The sequence below is a fragment of the Pteropus medius genome, unplaced genomic scaffold (assembly GCF_902729225.1).
Source record: "Pteropus medius unplaced genomic scaffold, Ma_sr-lr_union100, whole genome shotgun sequence".
In the NCBI taxonomy this organism is placed as follows: domain Eukaryota; kingdom Metazoa; phylum Chordata; class Mammalia; order Chiroptera; family Pteropodidae; genus Pteropus; species Pteropus medius.
The window spans coordinates 311,900-336,217 of NW_024347866.1; the positions used below are offsets into that span (position 1 = coordinate 311,900).

The 24,318-nt window shown below is 35.0% G+C and overlaps 1 protein-coding gene and 1 pseudogene across 5 annotated transcripts in view; both read left to right on the forward strand.

Moving 5' to 3' along the window:
• The first annotated feature begins 3,137 nt into the window (after nucleotides 1–3,137).
• IL13RA2 (interleukin 13 receptor subunit alpha 2) overlaps nucleotides 3,138–24,318 on the forward strand; it is a 35,839-nt gene continuing 14,658 nt past the window's right edge. The window contains exons 1-3 of one of the 5 annotated variants that reach the window (XM_039878926.1): nucleotides 3,265–3,475; nucleotides 14,135–14,234; nucleotides 22,815–22,941. In XM_039878926.1, the coding sequence (XP_039734860.1) occupies nucleotides 14,190–14,234; nucleotides 22,815–22,941 (172 nt within the window). In that variant the 5' untranslated portion in view covers nucleotides 3,265–3,475; nucleotides 14,135–14,189. Of the gene's footprint in view, nucleotides 3,158–3,264; nucleotides 3,476–14,134; nucleotides 14,235–21,492; nucleotides 21,773–22,814; nucleotides 22,942–24,318 lie in introns of those variants that run through there. The other 4 variants (XM_039878929.1, XM_039878931.1, XM_039878930.1 and 1 more) reach the window with 4 other exon arrangements.
• LOC120615743 (ankyrin repeat, SAM and basic leucine zipper domain-containing protein 1-like) lies at nucleotides 4,502–5,540 on the forward strand (annotated as a pseudogene).

The window sequence follows — 24,318 nt, forward strand, 5'->3', positions numbered from 1 at the left end:
CTTGAAATTGGGGCCCAGGCCTAAATCTTTTTGCCTAGTTTCTGCTGGCCCCTTTCCAAGGATTGACTGTAGACTGCTTGCAGAATCATTTGTATCATCTTTCCCGATTGTTTCAGAAGAATGACTTGATACCAACTGTTATCAGAGAGTGGGGTTCCCCTCTCAACTCATTGTCCAGGTTCTTAATGTCTTGAACAAAGAATTGAGCAAGACACCGAAATACAGCAGAAAAGAATAGCTTTATTAGAAGCAACAGTACACTTCCAGGAAGCGGGCCTGAGCAAGAGGAGTGGCTCAAAGGCCTGGTAACAAAGCCTTTGGGGTTTTTATCCCTATTTGCTGTGAGTAGTTACTTTTATTAGAGGAATGGGCTTCTTTGATTGACAACTAAGACTGACAGGACTCAGTGATTAATCATTTGCTTTCTGTGCATGTTCATTCTCAGAATTCAGTCTGTAATAATTATATTAATGAACTTCCTGGAATATGCATCATATTATAATGATGGTATAATGAGGTTCAGGTGACTTAAAGGTTGTTGCGGTCTTCATTGAGCAGGTGCGAGTGACTGGCCAAAACTAGTACCCAATTTTCTGCTCACTTGTTTCCTTGCATGAGTTATGTTTAGCCCCCAAAATGCCTTCTGGCTTGCTTAATTGTGGGCTGACTAGGGTGGACATTTTCTAGCATAGGATGACCTCAGTGTCTTTGCAGGCAGACCCAAACCCTCCTATCTAACTTTCTTGCTTAACTCTCTTTCTGAGAGCCATGAACCCCTTCTTATTAGTATGGATGTTGAGGGATGGGAGGTCTCTTCTTTTGTATCTGCTTCCTGCTGAGGAGAGTTGTAGTGCCTGCTTATTGGGGTTTCATAGAGCTCTTTCCCTCTCTGCCTTAGGATGGGGTCTTGGGTTTCCTGCTAAAGTGCCACCTCGATCTCTAGACAAGGAAAAATATACAAACTTGTTACTTGAATCATATATCTAGTTTCATTTCTATTATTGATTTGCCTATCAAGTGGGTAAAAGAAATCAGGCTTGATTAATATATTTCGTAAAAGAAAGAAAAAAAAAAAACTTGGGTAAAAGGTACTCTCTCTTCTTGGACCCCAAGGGCCCTGTTTTGGCCTAAAGCCATTCCTGTCTTGTAATGGGCCAAGGATAATGCTGAGTTTCAATGATCCTTATCAATAGCCAGAGGACCTGAGTCACCGGAGTCAAGGTAATTATCTAAGTTTGAGGGAGAGGGTCTTTCTTTAAAGAAGGGAAGAAAGAAAAGTCTTAATTAGGTTTACTAAAAATATTAAGAATTTTGCAAGTGATGGCCCATATCACAACTATCCTGAAGAACTTTCCCACCCTGAGGCTTTAATATACCTCTTTATTCCATACCTGTTGGGTGACACTGAACCTGGCCTGCTTCATATGTGAGTTTATACACTTTCTCAATTTTGATGTAGACCAGCTTCCAGCTACGGAGGGACTGCTCCAACTAGTCTTATCCAACCTCCTTCTCTGCACCAATAAGGTTTATTCTCAAATTCTCATTTTCTTAGGAGTTACAATTTGCCTTGTATCTAAGGCAGAGTAATGAGTGCTAAGGTACAAGCAAACAAGTGTTGTTGGCAACTTCTATCGATGTGACTAGAAAGCCATCAAATAGGGCTTTCATTATACTAAAATGAGTTACCCTTTTAGTGTCTTTCTCTTCACACCAAGAAGCAAAGCTTAGCTTATGCTTTCACGGTTAAACTATCAAATCAGGGTGAAAGTCCATATCTCATATCTAATCAGCTTTAACATCTGAGATATGGTGCATTATTGTTTCCAACTGCATTTTATTAACTGTGTTTAACTTATGGTTTGCATGTCTACAAATAAATGTACTGTATCATTCCAAGATATTATAGTACTATTTCTTTGAATTGTATTTTTCCATTATATTGTAAAGTATAATATAATGAAATATTTGCAAGGGCTAGAAAATTTGGGGGAAACAGGAAGCGTGAAGAAAACTTCCTGAAGAATTTTTTTTTTAAATAGAAGAAGATAAACGAGTTAATTAGAATTGCAATTGCAGGAAAAGGAAATATTTTAAATCTAAGTCTCCATTGTTACCATCATGTCAGCAAATTCTGATTATAAAATAACTCATGTAGGCCTGATGATTCTGACAAAAATGATTGTGAAAGAGCCAAACTAACTGACATCTGAAAAGCAGATACTAAACTCCCTAAACAATTCTGTTTTTTCCCGCTTTACAACTTTAATTTAGAGTGAAGCATTAACTATGCAAATGAATAAAAAATGAAAAAAAAAACTCTTAGGGTAAAACATAAAGTTAATAATGGAGAGAAGACTATCCATAATCCGCTCTTCATTAGACTCCTTGTTTTTTATTTGTTTATTCACATATTTAGTGTTCAATATATTTTTGGTATCTGAGAAAAGTTATCAAGTTTAACACAAGTTTGGAACCTGTATTCCAAAGCAGGGAAGATACTTTTTATCCATTGAAATATTAGGTGGTATGTAGACTGGATTTAATCTCAATTAATTCTTATTTTAAAATAAATCACTGACATCGTTTCATATAGTTTAGAAAAGCATCAAAATATTCTAGCTTCTTATGGCTTTGCACAATTCCTGGCATGGATATTAAATCAGGAGTAGATAAAAATTCTGTGGAGACTTTAATGATGAAGTTTATTTAATTATATCTGGGCTGAAATGGAATCTTGTTTAGTTATTAAAAATATTTGATAAACTTTTAATGGCAAAGAAAATGATACATGACACTGAGTTTTAACTACAACACTGAAGATTTTAGAAATCAGAGAAACCTTAGGACAAATGAAGAGAGAGTTTTTGCTTGGCAATAGAAGTTGGACTACATGATGTCTTGGGTTTTACTCAATAATTTTTTTGAATCTGAAGCCCAAAGATGTTAAGGAAATTGCCCAAGTTCACCTAGCTGATTGTGGGAGGGAGAGCAGAATGCAAGTTTCCAGACTCCTTGTCTATTTATGACTCCTTTCATACTTAAAGGTATTTGAAACTCAAAACAGTGAGGTACTTTGGATAGTGCACTCTGAGGAAACAACATAGACTTGGCAATCGCATACTTACCTTTGGATTATCTGTTAATTCCCAACGTGGTGAGTCACATAGTAAAATAACATTGGCATACTGAAATGCCTATCAGGAACTAATTAAAAGGGGAAAAACTCACTCACTTGAACTTTGTGATTTCCTCTGAATCTTTTGACAAATATAGCCTTGAATGCTGACCTGCTTTGAATGCAAATTTTCTCATGACAATTGGTAAATTTGGTGGATAAAACAGAACTCCTCCTACATAAAGATTTCAGTTCTAAGGTCATTTAAATCTGTTTAGCTAAGAAGCTGTTCATTGAGACAGATTTCGGTGGTATTACAGAAGATTTTATTGTAACTGGGCACATTATTCACTTACAGTAAGTCTAGAACTTAAATTTGGGAGAGGGACTGTGGGGATGAGAGGTAACTTGTTTTTAATAATTATTTGTTTCACTTCCTTCGCCTTTTAAAAAATGGGCTCATAAATCTGTTTTTGTGGCAAAAATTGTATGTTTGATTTGATATAATATTAATTTGGAGAAATACTGCAATTTTTGCATGAAGCTAATTCATAGGTGCTGGATAATTGGCATAAATAAGTCTGTTGCTTTTCATTCTTATTGTTATTTTCTTACTAACTTTTATTTTCTTTAAAAAGTATACCTCTTATAAGCAAACTTGGTTCTTTGGAAATGCTAAGGATAGTTGTATTTTAGAGTTAAGAGGTTTTCTGAGTTTATTTTCTATGTGATTTTTTTCTATAAATGAGAATCCTTCACTTTGTAGTAATTTTTCTCTTAAGCTCAGAAATAACCATAGAGTTCCTTTAAAATGAATGATTTAATTGATCTTTAATGATGTTTTGATTGAATTTATAGAACATGCTTATCCTCTATATGTGGTGATTTCATTTATTTGTCCATTGTGGTTATAGATATAGTAGAGTTATTAAAATAAAAATTCCAATTTTCACTGCTTTTGCTATGAAATGAAGTAGCATCTTATACATTGGATGCTTCCTCTGAAAGAATATGTAATTAACACTTAAAATAACACTTAAAAAACATCACTCTTACACACTGGGCTCACTTTGGATGCTTCTAGTTTAACTTTCAGTTTTTAATATGTAAAAGGGTATATGAAACCAGAACATGAATATAGGGGATTTATTAGCTGTTTTCGATCAAAGTGTTATATAGCATGTTTAGAGAGTTCAAGACTTAAGTAAATTGAATATATTTGTTATTGTTGTTATTATTATTATAGAATAATAAACTAAGGACTAAGAGATCTAGTTTTTAGTTCTAGCCCTCCCTCATTGAGTCCTGTGACCTTGGGATGGGCATCCCACCCCCTCTCCATCTTAATTTCTTCAACTGTAAAATAAGCTAGATGTCCTGACTCTGCCTAATGTTATGAAATGCAATAGAAATGTTAGAAATGATTATTTAGGAGTGGGCATGTGTAGCAGTGTGGGTCCGCAGCAGCCAGAGGGCATGGTGGCAGGCATGCTATGAGGCCTGGAGGTGGCCGGTGGAGGCGAGAGTAGCAAGAGTGAGGATGATCACTGGGAGACTGGCTATATAGATTGGGCAGCTCAGAAATTAAAAGGAGCATTACAGACAGAAGAAAAGAATGAAACATTTAAGAAAGTATTGACTACAGGAGATATTTCACTGGTCGAGAAGCTCCCAAATTCTGACATTAGTGTAGATTCCAGTATAGAGGGACACTCCTTATGTATGAAGCTAGCGTTCCAATGTACAGAGCTAACTAAAGAAGAGACTATTTGTAAACTATTGACAATGGATTCTGATAAATAAAAAGATCACATATTTAGTTCATTTGAAGATCTGGAGATATTTTTACATGGCCTTGGACTTGAGCATATGACAGATTTATTAAAGGAAAATAATATAGCTTTAAGACATCTTTTGATCATGAGGAAAGATGAGTTTTAAAAGAATTGAATTATCAATAGAGATCAGCAGAAAGTTCCGGCTGCTCTTAAAGAACTAAATGTAGAAGCGATAAAATTTGGAGAATTACCTGAAGTGGCAAAGTTGGAAATCAGTAGTGATGAGTTACTCAACTTTCTTCTGAAATTAAACAAACAATGTGGCCATTTAATAACAGCTGTACAGAACATCATTACTGAATTGCCAGTAAATTCTCACAAGATAGTATTCAAATGAACTTCTCAGAATTTTACTTCAGTTTGTGAAGGACGGTTTAGTAATGTTGAACATTTGAGTGAAGAGGTCTGCAATCTAAAAGGCTTAATTTGGAAGTTGCAAAATAAAAGAGAAAATGATCCAACTGATATACCATTAATAGAAGTAGCTACATGGAATAGAACTTTAAAGAGGACAGCTGTTAGTCTGTAGATTTGGATTTCTTCTTTTCATCTGCAAGCTAATTTTACAGAGAAAATTATCTTAATATTTATTTTGAGTAATGCATGTATATTTTATCCAAATCACCTAAAATGTTGCTTTTAACCATTTGTGGCACAATTTAACTACATTTTTGCCAATACTTCATTGGAAAAATTATGATAGCATAGAGCAGGAAGTTTTTTTTTTTTTTTTTTTTAGAAAGTGGTTTGTCCATTTGAGTTAAAATACAATTTGTTATATTTTTATGTTAATTTTGATCAAGCAGTAAGTTATACATGATTCTTAAGTTTTATCCTATGAGTCTAAATCACATTCAAAATAAAAGTTTTATCTAATATTCTTTGACATTTAAAAAAAGAAATGATTATTTAAACAGCAGCATTAAACATAAAAGGGGCAGAACAACTATTAGATTATTTTTATTTTTTGTTTTAATGCTAAGATCTCACCTATAAACGAAAAGTTGCTTTCAGGGAACTTTTTGAAAATCAGAAAAATATCACCTGTGTTTTGCTACAACTTGGAGTAGTGGGTAGAATGGATTGCTTGTCCTTTTGATGTATTTTTCAGAGTGTCTTCAAAGAATTGATAGGAGGTGGATTCTGGATATGGGAGAAAGCAACTAATAACAATTGAGTTATATATCCACTATGCTGCAAACATTTTATATGTACTATCCAATGTAATCATTTCCTAAACCACAAGCATCATTGCCTTAATTTTTTAGATAAGAAAATTAAGGTATAGATAGCTGAAGCGTCTTGCCCAGATCAGAGTGGTTGCAATGTTTGTGCTCTTTCCATTATTCCATACTGCTTCTAGGGTCATGCTTAGGTCATGCTGAGAAGATAAACTCTGGAATTATGTCTTCCATTCTCTCTGAGGGATCAATACATGCTGAGGAGATGAATAATGTACATGATCATAGATTAGATTGGCAGGTGCCTACATGGTATGATTTGGGAGGCAGTTGACAAGTGTCTGGCCTGAAATATTATCCTCATTGACTTGTCACTTTGCTTGAGATTTTACCATTAAAATCATTACTTTGTTTGTATTATTTTTTTTTCCAGTGGGGAGTTTGGGAGGACTTTCAAATGTACATTCCCTCTAGGGGGGTTCATACATTAAATCTTTTATCACTTAATACCTTAGCAGGCAGTGTGGAACTGGATAAAGAGCTCAGGCTTTGGAACCAGGAAGACATGGAATTGAATTCTGATTCCACCAGATCTTAGCTATTTAAATTGCATGTGATATTTAACTTTTCAGAGCTTCATTTTCTTCTTGAGTAAAGCAGAGATAATAATGCATATGCATAGGCCCTTATTATAATAACTATAATATACTGAACATCTAGTATGGATAATTGTGGTATAGTGGGAGGAATACTAGAAGGGAAGTCAGGAGGCTTGGTATCCTGCAATATCAGTTTCATTCACCCAGGTAAGTATTTATTGAGCATATACTATATGTCATGCACTGTGCTAGGCATTAGGGATATAATAGTGAATAATTTGAAGTCTCTGCTATTTCATATTTCAAATTCTAGTTTGGTGCTAACCTAACTATATCCATATTCCAGTCATGTAGCAGTTTAATGTTCTTCACATTTTAGAGATGTGAAACTAAGAGTTAAATGATGCAGTGGTGAGCAAAATAAATATGATACCTGACCTCACTGAGTTTATATTCTAGTGGAGTAGAAATTAATCAGCTAATTCTACGAATTAACATGAAATTAAAACTATTGTAAGTCTTAAAAAAGATCTTTGGTGCTCTAAAAGCATGTAACAGGAGCTTCATTTCAGCTTCTCTGAGAAAGTGGCTAATATTTGAAATATGAATAGGCACTAATCATGTCATCCTTCTACATGTCCTTACTCAGATTCTTCTGGATTTCCCTTAGCTCTTTTACATCCTGTTAGGTGGTTGTTACAGACTTTCGTCTCTCTTTTTAAGCCTCCTACTCAGCTACTACACATTTATTCTTTGGAGATGAGTTTGCTTCTTATTTCACATAGAAAATAAAAGCCATCGGGTATACCTCGGATCCACCCACCTCACCATCTTTTATACACACATTGATTTGCATCTTTATCCATACTTTCATCTTGTTTTAGAGGCAAAACTAGCCCTCTATCAGTTCTAATTCGATCTCTCTATCTTTGTTTTAGATTCCATGCCATTCTCTTACTTTTTTTCAAAAATCTCTTTACATAATTATCCCTTTTTTCTTTGGTACTTTTAACTTCTTACCTTCTATGAGTTCTTTTGTCAACAGAGGAAGATAAAAGACACCTTTTCTTGACTCTGTACTGTACAGCTAAGGCCTGTATAATCTATATAACCAAGCTTCAATAAAATGAAGTCCACACACAAAGCAGAAGATCAGGTCAGAGAACAGGAAGACGAGGTAACAGAAAACATCCAACTGGAACAACAAAAAGAAAAAAAGAATTTTAAAAAATGAGGATAGTTTAAGAGACTTCTGGGACAACATGAAGTGTAACAACATCCACACCATAAGAGTACCTGAAGGAGAAGAGAGAGAGCAAGGGATTAAGAATCTACTTGAAGAAATAATGACAGAAAACATCCCTAACCTGGAAAAGGAATTAGACATACAAGTCCAGGAAGCACAAAGAATCTCAAACAAGAAGAATTCAAACAGACCCACACCAAGAGACATCACAATTAAAATGCCAAAGGTCAAAGACAAAGAGAGAATCTTAAAAGCAGCAAGAGAAAGGCAACTAGTTACTTACAATGGTACCCCCATAAGAATGTCTCATAATTTTTAAACAGAAACATTGGAGCCTAGAAGAAACTGGAAAGAAATATTTGAAGTTATGAAAAACAAGAATCTACAACCACAAACATTCTACCTAGCAAGGTTTTCAATTAAAATGGAAGGTGAGATAAAAAGCTTCCAAGACAGGGAAAAACTTAAGGAATTAATCACCAACAAGCCAATATTACGAGAAATGTTAAAGGAACTTCCGTGAAAAAAAAAAAGGGAAACAAATAAATACAAATAATAAAATGGTAATAACTGTGTACCTATCAATAATCACTTTAAATATAAATGGATTAAATGCTGCAATCAAAAACATATGGTAGCTGAATGGGTAAGAAAACAAGACTCATGCATATGCTGTCTACAAAAGACCCACTTCAGATCAAATGATAAACACAGACCGAAAGTAGAGGCATGGAAAAAGACATTTCACAGAAATAGAAATTAAAAAAAAAAAAAAGCTGAGGTAGTAATACTTATATTAGAAAAAAGAGACTCTAAAACAAAGGCTGTAATAAGAGACAAAGAAGGACATTACATAATGATAAAGGGATCAATACACCAAAAGGACATAACCCTATTAAACATAAACACACCCAACATAGGAGCACCTACATACACAAAGCAATTATTGACAGACATAAAAGGAGAAATCAACAGTAATATACTCATTGTAGGGGACTTTAACACCCTATCAACACCAATAAACAGATCTTCCAGACAGAAAATCGACAAGGAAACAGTGGGCTTAAATGACACACTAAATTAGATGGATTTAATAGATACTTTCAGAGCATCTCACCCCAAAACAGCAGAATACACATTCTTCTCAAGTGCACATGGAATATTTTGAAGATAGACAACATATTAGGCCATGAAACAAGTATCAATGGTATGAAATTAGAAATTGACTACAAAAAAAAAAATTGGAAAATACACGAATTCATGGAGGCTAAATAACATGCTACTAAACATTGAATGGGTTAACAATGAGATCAAGGAAGAAATCAAAAAATACCCGGTGACAATGAAAATAAAAACACAACAGCTCAAAATCGATGGGACACAGCGAAAGCAGTTCTAAGAGGGAAATTCATAGCAATATAGGCCTACCTCAAGAAACAAGGAAAAGGTCAAATAAACAACTTAACCTTACACTTAAAAGAACTAGAAAAAGAACAGCAAACAAAGCCCAAAGTGAGTAGAAGGAAGGAAATAATAAAGATCAGAGCAGAAATAAATGAAATAGAGTCTAGAAAAACAATACAAAAGATTGATAAAACCAAGAGCTGGTTCTTTGAAAGGATAACCAAAATTGATAAACCTTAACCAGACTCATCAAAGAAAATAGAAAGAGGACTCAAATAAATAAAATCAGAAACGAAAGAGGAGAAGTAACTATGGACTCTACAGAAGTACAAAGGATCATGTGAAATTACTACAAGCAATTATGTGCAAATAAATTGGACAGTCTGGAAGAAATAGATACATTCCTAGAAACATACAAACTCCCAAGACTGAATCAAAAAGAAACGGGAAATCTGAAGAGACCTATTACTACAGCTGTAGTGAGAATGCAGAGCACAAAATAGGAGAATACATGTCTGTAGAAGTTTCAGGTGCCACATATTTAGGACCTTGAGGACCAAGTAAAAAAATTTCAACTTTATCTCAAGATGAAAAAGAATCTATGAAAAAAATTTAGCAGGGAGTTTTTATAATCAGATTTGCTTTTGGAAAACAGAGAAAAGGCATCTGCCTGTAGTGTGTAAACAAACTGGGACCAGAGCAAATTCAGGGAGATGTATTAAGAATCTACTATAATAGAGACAAATTTTGATGGTAATTTGGACTAGCATGGGAGGGTAGATAGAATAAGTAGTTTCAAGGGATGTTTGAAAAATGGATCTATCAGGGCCGAATGGATCATGTCGGCTACGCCAAGTGTCAGAGGTATTGCTGACCTAGAAGGGAAGGTTTGATAGTGAGATGCCCAGTTGGAAGAATGCACAAGAAGCAGACATGAGGATAAACCAACAGGCACCAACTTTATTGTGCGGAGTGCACTTCTGTTGGGAAGTGCAGTTCTGGTGGGGACTGCAGTCTATTTATTGTACAGGGCAAGCAGTCTTGCGTACGCTTCTGCTCCCCATGCAGTACTCCCCTTCTGCTCTCCCCTTCTCCTCTCTAGGGGACTGTATGGCTCCTCACATAGCAGAGTACAAAAGTCGCATTCAGCCACACATGTGTGATACAATAAGCTGAAGCATGTTTACGTATTTTCTAAATCTGGGGTCCTATGTCTAGCCGCAGGTCTGGATCACAGCCAGGCCCTGGACCAGCCAGATCTTGGGCCGTCAGGCCTTGGATCAGCCAGGCCTTGGATAATAGCTAGACCTTGGATCACAGCCAGACCTTGAGCCAGCCAGGCCTGGCATCCACAGGATCAAATTTGATTATGGATTGGACGTGGTAGATATAGCTGTCAGGTGTATAGTGTAACTCTTTGGCTTCTGGCTTGTACTGTTGAATGGATACCACTGCCAACCAGTGAGATAAGACTACTGTACCTTGAAACTACTATACCTCTTTCAAGAGGACCCATTTTCTGAAGGAAGATCATGATGTTGGTGTTTGACATTTTGTATTTAATGTGCGTTTGAGACTTCTAAGTGAAGATCTTGAGAAAGCAATTGAATATTCAAGTCTAGAGCTCAGAACAGTAGTTCAGGTGTGAGAGAGATGTTTGAAATTCATTGGCATATCAATGGTAATGGAAGCTGTGAGAATGGATAAGATGACCTAAGAAGAACATAGTGTCGGAAGAGTTAAGGGACGCTAAGAACTCTGACATTTAATATTAGAATAAATAAAGGATGAGCCTAAAAGCGAAATAAAAAGAGTCACCAGAGAAATAGAAAGAAAATTGAGAAGCTAGTGTCAGAAAACCCAAGGGAAAAATATTTTAAGAAGGACAGTGGTAAACAGATGAATGCCTCTAAGAGATAAACAAGATTTGGATAAATAATATCAATTGGATAACATAAGGTAGACATTGGTAATTATTCTAGTGGGACATGTTTCAGGAGAGTCATGAATTAGTGGTAGGATGAAGGACAAAGCCAGAAAGAAATAGAGTGATGAAGAGTGAGTGGTAGGTGTGAAGAAAATAACAAGTATAGACAACTCTTCCTAGAAATTTGGTTGTGAAGAAGATAGGAGCCGTAGCTGGAGGTAAAAATGTGGGTAAGGTAATTCATTTTTTTTAAGTTTCGGGAGAAATTAATATGTTTAAATGCTAATGAGATGCATGCAGCTGAGACATATGTGTTCACATAAATATCTTATGTATGTTGAAGATATATGAGAGAAGAAAAAATAAATAGTAAGATTTATAACAATGTGAGCAGAGTTGGAATTCCAAACAAACATGAAGAGTTTTACCTTAGAAAGTAGGAAATGTACCTTCTTTATTATAACAGGAGGGAAAGAAGAGAAGATATTGAATCAGGAAAATGTGGAATCGGAAAAATGAGGGAATTTCCATCAGATAGTTTCAGTTTTGTTTTTAAAGAGATAAGGTCATGTGCTGAGGTTGGGGTAAGGGGGATGAGAAGATTGAAGATATTGGAAGAAGTCTAATGATCAAGAATGGAATAAAGTTAAACAGATGTAGTAGTGTTTCTGAGTAGTACTGTGGGTTTACTTAAAATTAAATGTTATGAATTTATCATGGAACTAATCTATTGTGGGACATCTTCCATCAGCACTCACCTGCTTAGGCACAGACACAGAGAAACCTGAGAGTTGGATTCATTTAGGATTGAGATTTTGTTAGGAAGTTATGACAAAAATGCAGAGAGGCAGGTTTAGTTTGGGGTATGGAAGCTAATCTGGATGGAATAAAGAAAGGAAGAAGGCAAAATCTGGCTGATGGATTTGGATAAAACAGTGAAGTCTTTGCAAAACTGAAAAATGATCACACTGGCAGTACTTAAAAATGTAAGCTAGGATTATGGGAAAATTATAACTTCTCTGGCCTCTGTTTTCTCACCTGTATATAAGCCATGGTAATAGAGGATGGAAACCAAGTATATGTTTGTGTGTGTAAATTTATACATATATCTCATTATCTTTTGGTAGTATCAAGATAATCAGGAGGGCCTAGAAGCTCCTGAAGAGCATCCCACTCACTTCTAAGAAATGAAGCAGGGTTGGAGGGTAGGAAGTATTAGTCATTCTTAAACCTCCCATGGTTGCTCAGTGAAAGGAAGACTAAGCCATGCTGGATAGGTGTGGTTCTACTACAAGTAGTTCTTTTTCCCCTAGGCAAGTTTACTTTTGCTCATCCAACAGCAATTAATCTTTAATTATAGAATCTGTCATTTTATTTATCTAGCACTTTTACAGGAAGAGCAGTGTACGTTGTTGACGGAATTAGTACTGATTCACTGAGAGGAAACTTGAACTCCAGGGTATTCTGATAATAACCAAAGAATGTGGGGTGAGCTGGTAACATTTGGAAAAGATGAAGCAGCATTGGATTAAAGAATAATTCAGAACATCATTCAGAAAATTGTGATGGCAGCTCATGATGGTGGAAGAAATGCTCTGGTACCTCCAGACAACCAAAAAGTGTCCTCCAGCACTTATATCCCCTTGCTTACAACAGTAAGAACTTTGAAGACCACAAAGGGGGGACATTGAAATGTTGTCACATTGTATTTTGTCACTGTGAAAAGTTTCTGTTTCAGCATTTTGTGGTTCTAACATTTGCAACTGGAGTGCTTCAGTAAGTTTTTTCCCCCAATATATCCTAGGGAAGCTTAAATGGTGTCCTTCTCAGGGATGAACTTCTGACTCAAAGACTATGTAGAAAATGAGGGGTTGGACTATATAAATGCATACTTCTTTGATTACTTAGAAATCTGGGCTTAAAATATTATGAATTTTTAAAGGATTTTGATACACAATGCTAAATACTCCCCTAATTAGATTATAGGTTTTGCTTAAATAAGAAAGTGACTTATTTTGCTCTCAGATGACAAGATAGCTAATCCAGGCTTGCATGAAGAGTATGCAGTTTTACTGAATGAGTTCAAATTGATCAAAGGTGGCTCACTATCAAGAGCATATTCTAAGATACAGGATGGAGAAAGGGAGAAAAGTGAAGGGGAGAAAAAGGTCTATTCTCTTTAAAGACATGACCCAGAATTGGAGATAACAGTTCGATTTACATCTCTTAGGCCAAAACTTAATCGGATGTCACATATAGCTGAAAGGACATTCAGAAATGAAGTCTTCATTTTGTGTGGCCTTCCACCCAGATAAAACTTGGGAATTCCATTATTATTGAAGGAGAAAAGAATGAACATTAGGGGACAGCTAGTAATCTCAACTGTACCACCTGCAAAAAGAATTGTACCAATTCATAATTCTACCAGTAGCCTGAGAGAAGACTCACACTTTATTTATTAATTTTGCTTGTATTACAATTTATTTAACTGTAAGTTTATATAAGTTAATTTTTAAAGACTATTTTTTTACAGCACTTTTATATTTATAGCAAAATTAAGAGGTAGGCACAGAGATTTTCAGGTATACAGTACCTTGGTTAGACATTTATATAGTTTATGAAACAATTGCCCTGATTGCTCTATCTTCCCTCTGGCTCTACACATAGTCATTACCTTACTGCTGTCTGCATTTCCTATTAAAACCCTCTAATGGGATTTTGGCCATTTTAATAGATGTGTATTGAGTATTATTTTTTGTCTGCTCCTTCAATACATTTGAGAGCAGGGAACAATGTTTCTTGCTTGTTTTCATGTCTGCAGCCTTGAATGCAAAATTGATGCTCCGGAAATGTCTGTGAAATGAAGATCTGGAAGGATGCCTATGACCATGTCAGCATCAATACAGCAATCAAAGGCACAGGTTAGAAAAATAGAAACTCTGAGGTTCTATTTTGATGAGAAGGCTCTAAAGTCACTTAGGAAACATTTGCTATCCCAAGCTCAAAAGCAGCTATCGAAATGGTGAGAGAGTAGATGAATATGCAGACCTACCATTTAAAATTTTAAAGTAGATTTAGAGGTTTTAAGCAGATGTTTATAAAGAACCAGGCATCCTGAATCAGGAAATTTATTTTTATGAAGGGCAAGTCAGTCCCCTGAAAAACAATAAGGCTCTGCCCACACACAAGTAAAAACTAACTTTGTCATAAGCACATTTAAAAAGTAAGCTTAGAAGATTACAAAACTGGTTTAATCTTCAAGTGATGCATGGAAAATATTCTGAAGTCAAATAACTAATGGAAATGTATTGAAAAGAGATAATACTCCAGTATTTTTAAAATAAGGATAGCCAGCAACCCAAAAATATATTAATTTCCACTTATTGGAAAAGAGAAACATCAGTAAGAGAGGAAAAGGGGGAGAAATGGAAAAATGAAAAGTAAAGAGAAGAAAAGAAGAGGAGGGGGCCACAGAGAGAGGAGCATGAGGGAGAAGCCCAAAGTAAGAGACTGAAATGATGAAATCGCTATCCTCCATGGTCTGAGTTTCAAATAGGCTGTGTATCTAAGCCAGAATACAAACTGCCTTACAAAAATATAAAGTTATTTCTGAAGATTTTTGCTGCAGAAAACAAATTTAGAAGGAAAAAAAAATGAAATCTCAGGTTCCACATAAATAGAAAGTAAAAGTGTGCTATAGTCTGGAGAATTTGGCAGTCTTTAAAAAATAATATTTAATTAGAAATGCAAGAAGTTAGGAGTGTTTTCTGTAGATAAAAAGTATTTGTTAAAGTTATCACTGGTGAAACTAAACTTTGTTAGTTTCTGATTGTCTCAGAAAAATGTTCTGCCTTGGTATGGTACCCTTTGATAATTACAATGCTAAGATACTCTGACCTGTGTCCCTCAAAAATAACACTCACCATTACTAAACATGTCTGGCAAAAATCTGAGGAAGAGCTGGGTCAAGCCTTTATGTGAGATGTTCTCTATTTGTGTTTTCAGGAAAGAAGAAATGAGTGATTTACTCCTATTTAGAGTCCTTTCATAGCAAAAGTCTCAAGAATTATCTATACTCATTATCTCCATTTTTACCCTTCCATTCTTTCCTGAACCCACTTTAATCTGAGCTTTGCTCCAAACATTCTGTGTATCTCTTATCAATATCATCAATTATCTCCAGTTTGCCAAATCTATTAGGCCATTCTCAGGCTTCATTTTACTTGACCTATCAACAGCTTTTGTCTATAACTCTGTCCTTGAAACATTTTCTTCACTTGGTTTCTGAGACCCCACAGACTCTGGGTTTTCCTTTTACTTCTCTGGCTTTTCTTTAGTCTCCTTTGTTGGTACCACCTTATCTCTTTAACCTCTCTATGTTGGAGGGTCCCAGATCTCAGTCCTTAGTCCTCTATTTTTTTTTCTTTTTTAATCTAATTTCCACTATACCCTAGGTGACTTCAATTGATCTCATGGCTTTAAATACTGTCTATATGCTGATGACTCTCAAATATATATGGCCTTTCCCCTGATCTCCAGAATCAAATAGCCAGCTGCCTGCTCATCTTCTCCTCTTATATGTTTAGTCAGGCAGTTCAAACTGAACCATCCAATACCGAACTCTTGTCCATCATTCCCAGGCCCCATACACAATTATTCAGTTGCCCATGACAAAAATGGGGCATCATTCTCTGATCTTCCACAGTCAGTCCATCAGTGGATTGTATCAGTATCTCTACTGCTATCAGCTTGGTTGAAGTCACCATCAACTCTAGCCTGGATTATTACTTCTACCATTTCTTTCCATGCAGAATAGCCTTTTAAAATTTAAGTTACATCATCTCACTCAGCTCACAACTGTCCACTTGCTTCTCATTTTACTAAAAATAAGTGGTAAAATAAATGTGCTTATCTCTGTGAAATCATCTAAACTTTGTTTCCTATTGTAGTGATCTTGCTATTTCTAGAACTACTAAACTGATTCCCACCTCAGGGTTTTTGGATGTGCTATTCCTTCTGTGTGGAAAATTCTTCCCTTGTATCTTCACCTGGCTCATTCCCTTACTTTATCGAGGTCCTTAATGTCACTTTCTCAGAGAGGAATTCTCCGACCACCTAGTCTAAAATGGACTCCCATTACTTACTTTCATATTATACTGCTTTATTTTTGTTTGTAGAACTTATAGTTATCTGATATCTGTTTATTGCCTGTCTCCCACACCAGAAAGTTAATTCAAGATGGCAGGTACTTTGTCTTGTTCACTGCTGTATCCTTAGTGCCTGGAATAGTGCCTGGCATGTAGTAGGTTTCCAAAAAATGTTGAATAATAAATACATGATAGAAATATTTACATGTTTTTGTTAGCATTCTTTTCCATAACTGACGGTAGCATTCATGCTATAATACCATATTCCCACGTATTTACAATTATACCTTATGGTCATGAAAGAGTATACTGGTAGAATCACCTTGAAGGAATATAAAACCTGCTATTGTACAATTTGTATTCTGTTCTTAGTATGGAGAGGGTGGGGTACACTCTATTATTTACTTTTGAAGTTTTTATGCTAAGTGAATATTTTGGGTACACGGTGTTTGCTTGCTAACAAATATTTGAGAGCATCTTGGAATGTAGAGAAGAGTGTCGAATAAAAGAGATTATTTTGCTAGTTTCAGAGCAGTGGGGCCTTTCAAGATACTGCATTGTTCTTCATCTGTGACTACATTTGAATGGAATGTAAGACATATTTAATAATAATTTGATCTGTGTTAAAAAATTGATGATCTAGAGGGATTTTTTTAAAAGGGTCGTAAAAGTATGTTGGTGATATGTTTGATGAAATTATAAACTAATAAAGCTCTGATCTGCTCAAATTAGGGACAGATTCTGAAATGTATAAACTGCTTCATGAATTAACACTGTTAATCTGGCAGTTGCTATAGTAATTCAAAACTGAATTCTCTAGCTTTGATGGTGCTTTAGGAAATTTGTTAGCTGGATGAACTCAGTATGTCATACAGTAAACTATCTTTAAAACATTATGGAATAAGATGACTACCTATGTTTTATAAGACGTGTTGAACGTATTTTATAAATATCAGTAAATAATATTGGTATGTAATGTTGTCAGGGACCCAAATATATCATGTTATACATAATGAGGTTAAAGTGATGTTTGTTAAAAAGAGATCCTACCTGTATTTCATTTGTCTACAGTGATTTTCATCATTTAATGTGTGCCTAACTTCTTTGAATATTTTTGTGGGAAATGACTTACACCACTTGACTAGTGGTGAGCATGATGAATCTGTCTGATTCTAAGTCTTTTTTTGTGTTTGAAAGTGCACAAAGTCATCATCATTCTTTATAAATGACTCTATTGCAAGACATACTATTTGCTAGTTATTATCTAAATTAGATTTGACTCACCACCAGTTTCATAAGCTGATTGCACTATTATTTAGCCATGTATTGATCTCAGCATGTTGTCAGTCCTTAAGATCTGGCAGGTTCAAGACGTGCTGATTATGATGCTGAGTCAAGATCATACTTCAGAAGCTCTGCATAGACATTTGTACATGTTGGATGATCTCCTTGAAATAAGATTAGTTATTCAGGAAGCCAGTGCTTTTGAGTCACATCCTGAAACTGTGGATGGATACACAGCAGATTAACTGATGAAAAAAAAAAGATATCTCTGGGATAATTATATGAGAGGAATTTGAGCTTCACTAAAGTGAAATTAAAAGACAGTATTATATGTTAAAATGAGCACAGTCTTTAGAATCAGATATATACATCTTTTCTTGCTTAAGTTTTATGAGCTTGAGTGATTTACTTAACCTTTTAAAGTCTCAAAAGACTCATTTGTAATATTGGGATAAATCATAATGGTAACTATCAATGTTGATGAACCTTAACTGAGCTAATTCATATCAAACACCTGACACAGAACTTGACACCTGATTAGAGCTTAATAAACTATTGTCTCTATTATTATTATTTTCTAAATCGTCTGGCAAAGTTGGTGGTAGAGCCCAGATCTAATCAATTCCTTCTCATGCAAGGCCATATAAATTTATCATTTCACTTACAATATTTAAGCCTTTGTAACGACACTACTTCATTTTTCTCTCCTCAAGCTCTACTTCTTTATTTTCCCATTTTCCTTTTCTCCAAGCCACATTATAATTGCTTTGTCTATTTTTGGATATTTCAAATAAAGTGAATGGAAAGTATCAAATTTTATAGCACTGATTTTTTTTTTTTAACCCAGTGACAACAGAAATAACATGCCCATATTTCTTTTAGGTGGTTTTTTAGAAGCCACTTTAGTGACATTGAAAAACTCCATGTATCATTTTCAAATACATAATTATTTGTCTCTGTAACTTGGTCACTGCTTTTATAAATGAAACAAGAACCTGTGGTCATTTCAAGTACTTTGGAAGAAACTTTTTTCTTCTTTGTCAATGTAGAGAAGAAAATTTTCTACAAAACTATATTATGTAGATGACTGAATTATTAGTCTCACAACATTTTTCTGTCTTTTTCTTTTTTAAACTTTTCTTTCAGTACAGATTATACTATCTGTGGTATCTTATACAAATTACATCACTCCTCTAAGCCCCAGTTTTACTGATTGCAAATATGCAATATCAACATTATGTACTTGAAGATTTGTAAAAATAATTCAATAAATTCTTGTAAACTATGAAAAGCTAAACAAATGTAAGAAATTATTGTTATTAAGACAAAGGTCTTAATAACAAGAGTGTTGAAAGTTGGAGTTTAATATTAAGTGTCTAGTTATCAAGTCTCAGGTCAATTTTGCCGAATTAGTAGGTGCAAATGTATAGGTTGGAGCAAATTATTTTCAAGTCTTTGCTTAGTGGCAAAGTGCACAGAACCAAACCCCTCTCAAGTATATAGAGAAAATTACTATTCTCATAGCACTTTAATATACGTTATTTCATTTAATCTTCAACACAAATCTGCCAAGCTTGTTTCATTATCTCTATTTTATGAATGGAAATTGATGTATAATTTACTTCTGAGCATATTAATGGTTGATGCAGGGCTGAAATCCAGGTTGATACTTATACCATTGTGCCTTTTATGATAACAAGCTCCTCAGCTATATATCTTAAAAGATTAATTAGTCTTGTCAGCTTTTACAACACCTTGCTGTGATTCTAAATTTGCTTTAGATGGCTTTTAGCCCCAGCCATAAGTTCCCCTATTTTGTGACTTGTGGAATCTGTATCCTGGCTACTGGCTGTTTCAGGAACACCTATCTATTTTTTTTTTTTTAGTGTGCTAGTGTGCTTGATTATCAGGCAGGAGGAGAAATATTATAAATTCTATAAATGTCTCTAAAATGGACAAGAGAAAAAAAGAGGACCTGTGATAATTGCTCTTGATAATCTTTTTTTTTTTTTTTTTGAGAAACCATATTATTGGTAAGTACCTGGAGTTTCTCCAATAATTCAAGGATTGTCCCAGCCTAGCTTGGCTTTGAAGAAGTGGGGAAGTGAGGCTGAAAACAGGAAATAGCTTTAAGCTTGTCATTCCAAAAGAGATTCTCAGTGGAAAACTGTCTAAGCAATAGTGTTGTGTTTTCAAAACTGAATTGGTAGAAAAAGGAAGCTGCTTTCCATATTGATCTTAGGCATGGAAAATGCCCAAGTGTAATGATTATCATCAAGGGCTCTGGTATAAGACTGGGTTCAAATCTAAGCTTCACCATTTATTGTCTGTGTGACTTGTGGAAGTTGTTTGATTTCTCTATGTTACCTCCTCTGGTCTTTAAAATGGAAATAAAAATAGTACATATATCCAAGGCTGACTGTATTACATGAAATAATGTATATAATGTGCTTAGCACAGGGCAGTGCCTGAGATACTGAATGCTTATTCACTATGAATGTTGAATAAATAGTAGGAGATAGTATTATTACAGATATTATGGCTTATCACTTGCACTTTGTATATTTGACAAGATTTGGCTGGAATAATATCTGGCAACAAAACTAGGTGCCCAATGAAAGTTTATTGAATTATTACTCTGCCAAAAATGTCATGATGATAAAACTCTGTGGTGGGATTGATGGTTTGAGTGGTGACAATAAGCTGAGAAGGTTCACGGTGAGTCGTCTGGTAAGATAGGTGCAGGGCAGACTCATTATAAGAAGAACGTTTATTTGCTAGTCAGTGGAAAGGCCTTTAAAGAGTGTTTTTAAGTTCTAGTTTTGCCACCAATAAGTTGTGTGAGCTTGGACAACTCACTTTCCTTTCTGGGTGTTTTCTCATTTTTAAAAATGAGAAGTTAAGATCAGATAAGTCATTGTTAACTGTGGGTTTGGGGTGGCGAGTGTATCAGAAACTATTTTAAATCTTAGGTCTGCATTTCCATCGCCCAACTTCCCTTTGTCTTCAGGTCCTCTATCCCCTTGTGAAAACTCTGTTCTTTCTTGAAACCATATAGTATATAAAGCACCTCTCTGCACTAGTGATAATTCTGAATTTGAGTAAGGAGTCTAGGTAAGATCAAAGGTGTAATTCAGGAACTCCTTTTGTGGGTTTATAGATAAGTGTGTCAGGAAGCCAGCTATCTCATTTCTTACCTTTGTTTAAATGTATTGGGCTGATCCAGGAAATGTATTTGATAGCCAGAGTCAAATTTCAGTGGCTTATAAATATAATAGAAACAAGTGATTTTTAACTCTTTACTTAGTATTTATGTTATATATGACATAGGGCTATGAAATATTTAAGTACAGATTGATAAGGGAAAGAGAACTTTAAGATCTTTATGAGAGTATATTAAGGGAAGCCTGATTGTCTTAGTCTCTATAGGTAGTATGGAAAGATTTCTCTTTGGTCAGACCTATTGCCTTGGATCCAAAAGTAACCAGTGTGTTCATCTCAATTTATGAGAGCAACTCTGTGGAAGATCTGTGGCCTTCTGTTGGCCAAACCTACTCACTACTTAAAGATGCTTTAGAGGGCAGCAATAGACTGGCGAATGGGGAGGGAGGAATTGAGGAGAGAGATTTGTTGGACCTCAGTAAAAGAAATGGTATCCTCTTACAAGTTTATGAGACATAGAAAAAAAATAGCATAGTGTTGATTCAGCTTGGCCAGCTAATTGAAGGAAGACTTAAATACTGGAGTCCCAGAGAAAAATCTTTCATAATCCTGAGTTAAACGTGTGAGATCCAGTATAGTAGGGTGGAAGTGAACTGGACTGGGAATAATTTCTCTGTCCTACTCCCAGCTCTGTCACTAACTTGCTATGTAATCTTGGGCAAGTCTGAGTTTTACTTCCTAATATATAAAAGAGGATTGGACTAACATTGTCTCTGATATACTTGCTGGCTCTAACAATTTGATTTCAAGATTCTATTACGTAATAATAGAAACCTACCAACATTAGAACATTGCAGATGGACCAGGTAGGATGATGAGGGTGGGGCAGGAGGAGAGGGTCTGCCCTGATTAATAAATTTATGTAGGAGAAAAAGAAAGGTTGTCCCTGAATGTTGGGATGAGTGACCTTTAATTCTTAACTTCCTGTGAAATTGTTGTTTCCAGGAATATAGACTCAAAGAGAAATGTAGAACTTGGAGTAGAGATTTTCTTTGAAAGAAGAGTGTTTTTTTGATTGAGTAGGTATGTGGAGATACAAATCCTTTAAGTTTTGATCATAAAAGCAATATTCTTCAATGATTAAAAAAATTGAGTTGTATTCTGTGGTGGTGAAGTGCTGTTTTAAGAAAGAGCTAATAAGTTCAGATTTGCATTTTAGAAAGATCATCCTTGCTATATATTGTAGTGATAATTGTGAGATTGGATGGGAGAGGAAAGAGTTGAGGAAGACTCCCAGGTTTCTGGTTTGGACAACTGGGAAGATGATAATAACATTTACTGATGCAGGAATCACAGTAAAGAGTGGAATAGATAATAGAGTAGAAAATGATTTAATATTTATGAAGAAATGGAGCAAAGTTTTCAGTTATCTGAGGCTTTGGCGTAGGTTCTAAACATTCTCAATAGTCAGATAACTTTCAAACTTCTTATTTCAGAAAAGAGTATATGTGTCAGTGTGTTTTCTTTGTTGCTAGGCCCTGTGAGCCAATAAGAACACTCTGGTGGGTCTGGCTCTGTCTTCAGGCTGAAGGTTATTTGAAGTCATTCCATCTTGACCACAGCATGTGGTGTATAGAAAAGTGTGGGAGTCGGGGTTTGGGGGTGAAGCGATATAGGTTTTTATTTTGCTTTGATTTACTCTTATAGGAAGTATGAGACCAGAATCCTCCCTTTCTAATTATATTGGTTCCAAACTTGATTTTTTTCTGTGTCTATGGTTCAAAGAGGCATGGTTTTACCAATTCTTGGTAGAAAACATGCAGAGAATTCCCAAATGTATTTTCAATCACATTTAGTCATTTGGTTATTTGAAGTAAGATAAAGTTAAATGTATTTTTTTTTTCTTAGAGTGAAAATTTCAAGGTATTAGATCTTAGAGAAATGGCTTTCATTCATTTGGATATCAGATGTCTATATGCCATTCTTATTTGCACAGCTTTTGGCTCTACTTTGTCTTCAGATGCTGAAATAAAAGGTAAAACAACAATGGAATAGTTTTAAAATTAGGGATATTTACTGTCTTTTCAACCTACCCTAAGAAAATGCATCACAAGGAGATGGATTGTTACTGGAAGTAATTCAGGATATCCATGCACAAAAGATATGTTCTTAGTAGCCAGCCTCATGTATAAGGTAACTGATGATAATAAACATTTTGTGACATAAAAGCTAGACTGAAAGATACTTTCCATACATTTCATATAGTCTTATCTAATGAATAGGCTAATTATTTGAAACCTCACTGCCTGGTAAACAACTAACTAGAACTTTCCTTACTTCTATCCTTAACTTTTAAGACAATTAGATAAATAAGAAAAATACACAGAAATTTAAAGTAAAATTTAAAAATAATTACAGAATTATTAAATCATGTCTAATAAACTATTCTTATTACCAAAGGTAATTAGAACAATGCATGTGACAAAGATTTCTAACCATAAAAGTTGAAACAACAGGATTTCTATTTCTTCCTCAATGGAGACCTTCTTAATTGGTACATGGAGGGGGTCCCACATCAAATTATAATTTGTCCACAATTTCTTCCTGTGTATTTATTCTTTTTCTCACCTCAAGTGTTATGAAGTATTAAACAACGTGTAAAAATGAGAGGAAATTATTAGCAGAAAGTCAACATGAGCGTAATAGTATAGTACTACTAGATTTGCCTATAGGAAAATTTATAGAATTATTGTTTATTTGTTTTCGTTGCTTTTTAAGTTACTAGATGTGAGAGCTATTGCCTCCCACTGCCTCCTCCTCCAAAATAAAAGGAGTTGTTTCTTGATGTCATTCTACTCAGCTGCCTGCTGATAATTCTTAAATCCTTCCAAAGAGCGGCCCTGGTTTGCCATACTCTAAGGATAGCTCTGAACCTTAATTTATTAGAGGATTTAATTAACCAGGATAGACCAACAAGATCTGTCTGTTCCCCTAATTCTTAAGGCACTTAGCTATTGTAATTATATTTTCTAGCTTGTGTGTGTGTGTGTGTGTGTGTGTGTGTGTGTGCGCGCGCCCACCCCATGATGTTATATGGATATAGTAAACACTGAATTAATACTGTTTGTTTTTTGCTATTAGAGAAATTTATGTAATAAAGTGTTCCCATCCTAGACCAAGTTATAGTCTGTATGACCACAAAGGTAACTCCATGTTGAATTTCTAGTTTCTGTGAAAATGTAGTACCTAGCTAGGCAATGTCACATTTTACATATGTGATTTATTAAGAAGAGGATAACTATACAGCAATAATTCAGATTTTTTAACAGCTTTATTGAAATATAATTTACATAATATAAAACTCGCCCCTTAAAACAAACTGTTCAGTGGTTTTTAGTATACTCACAAAGTG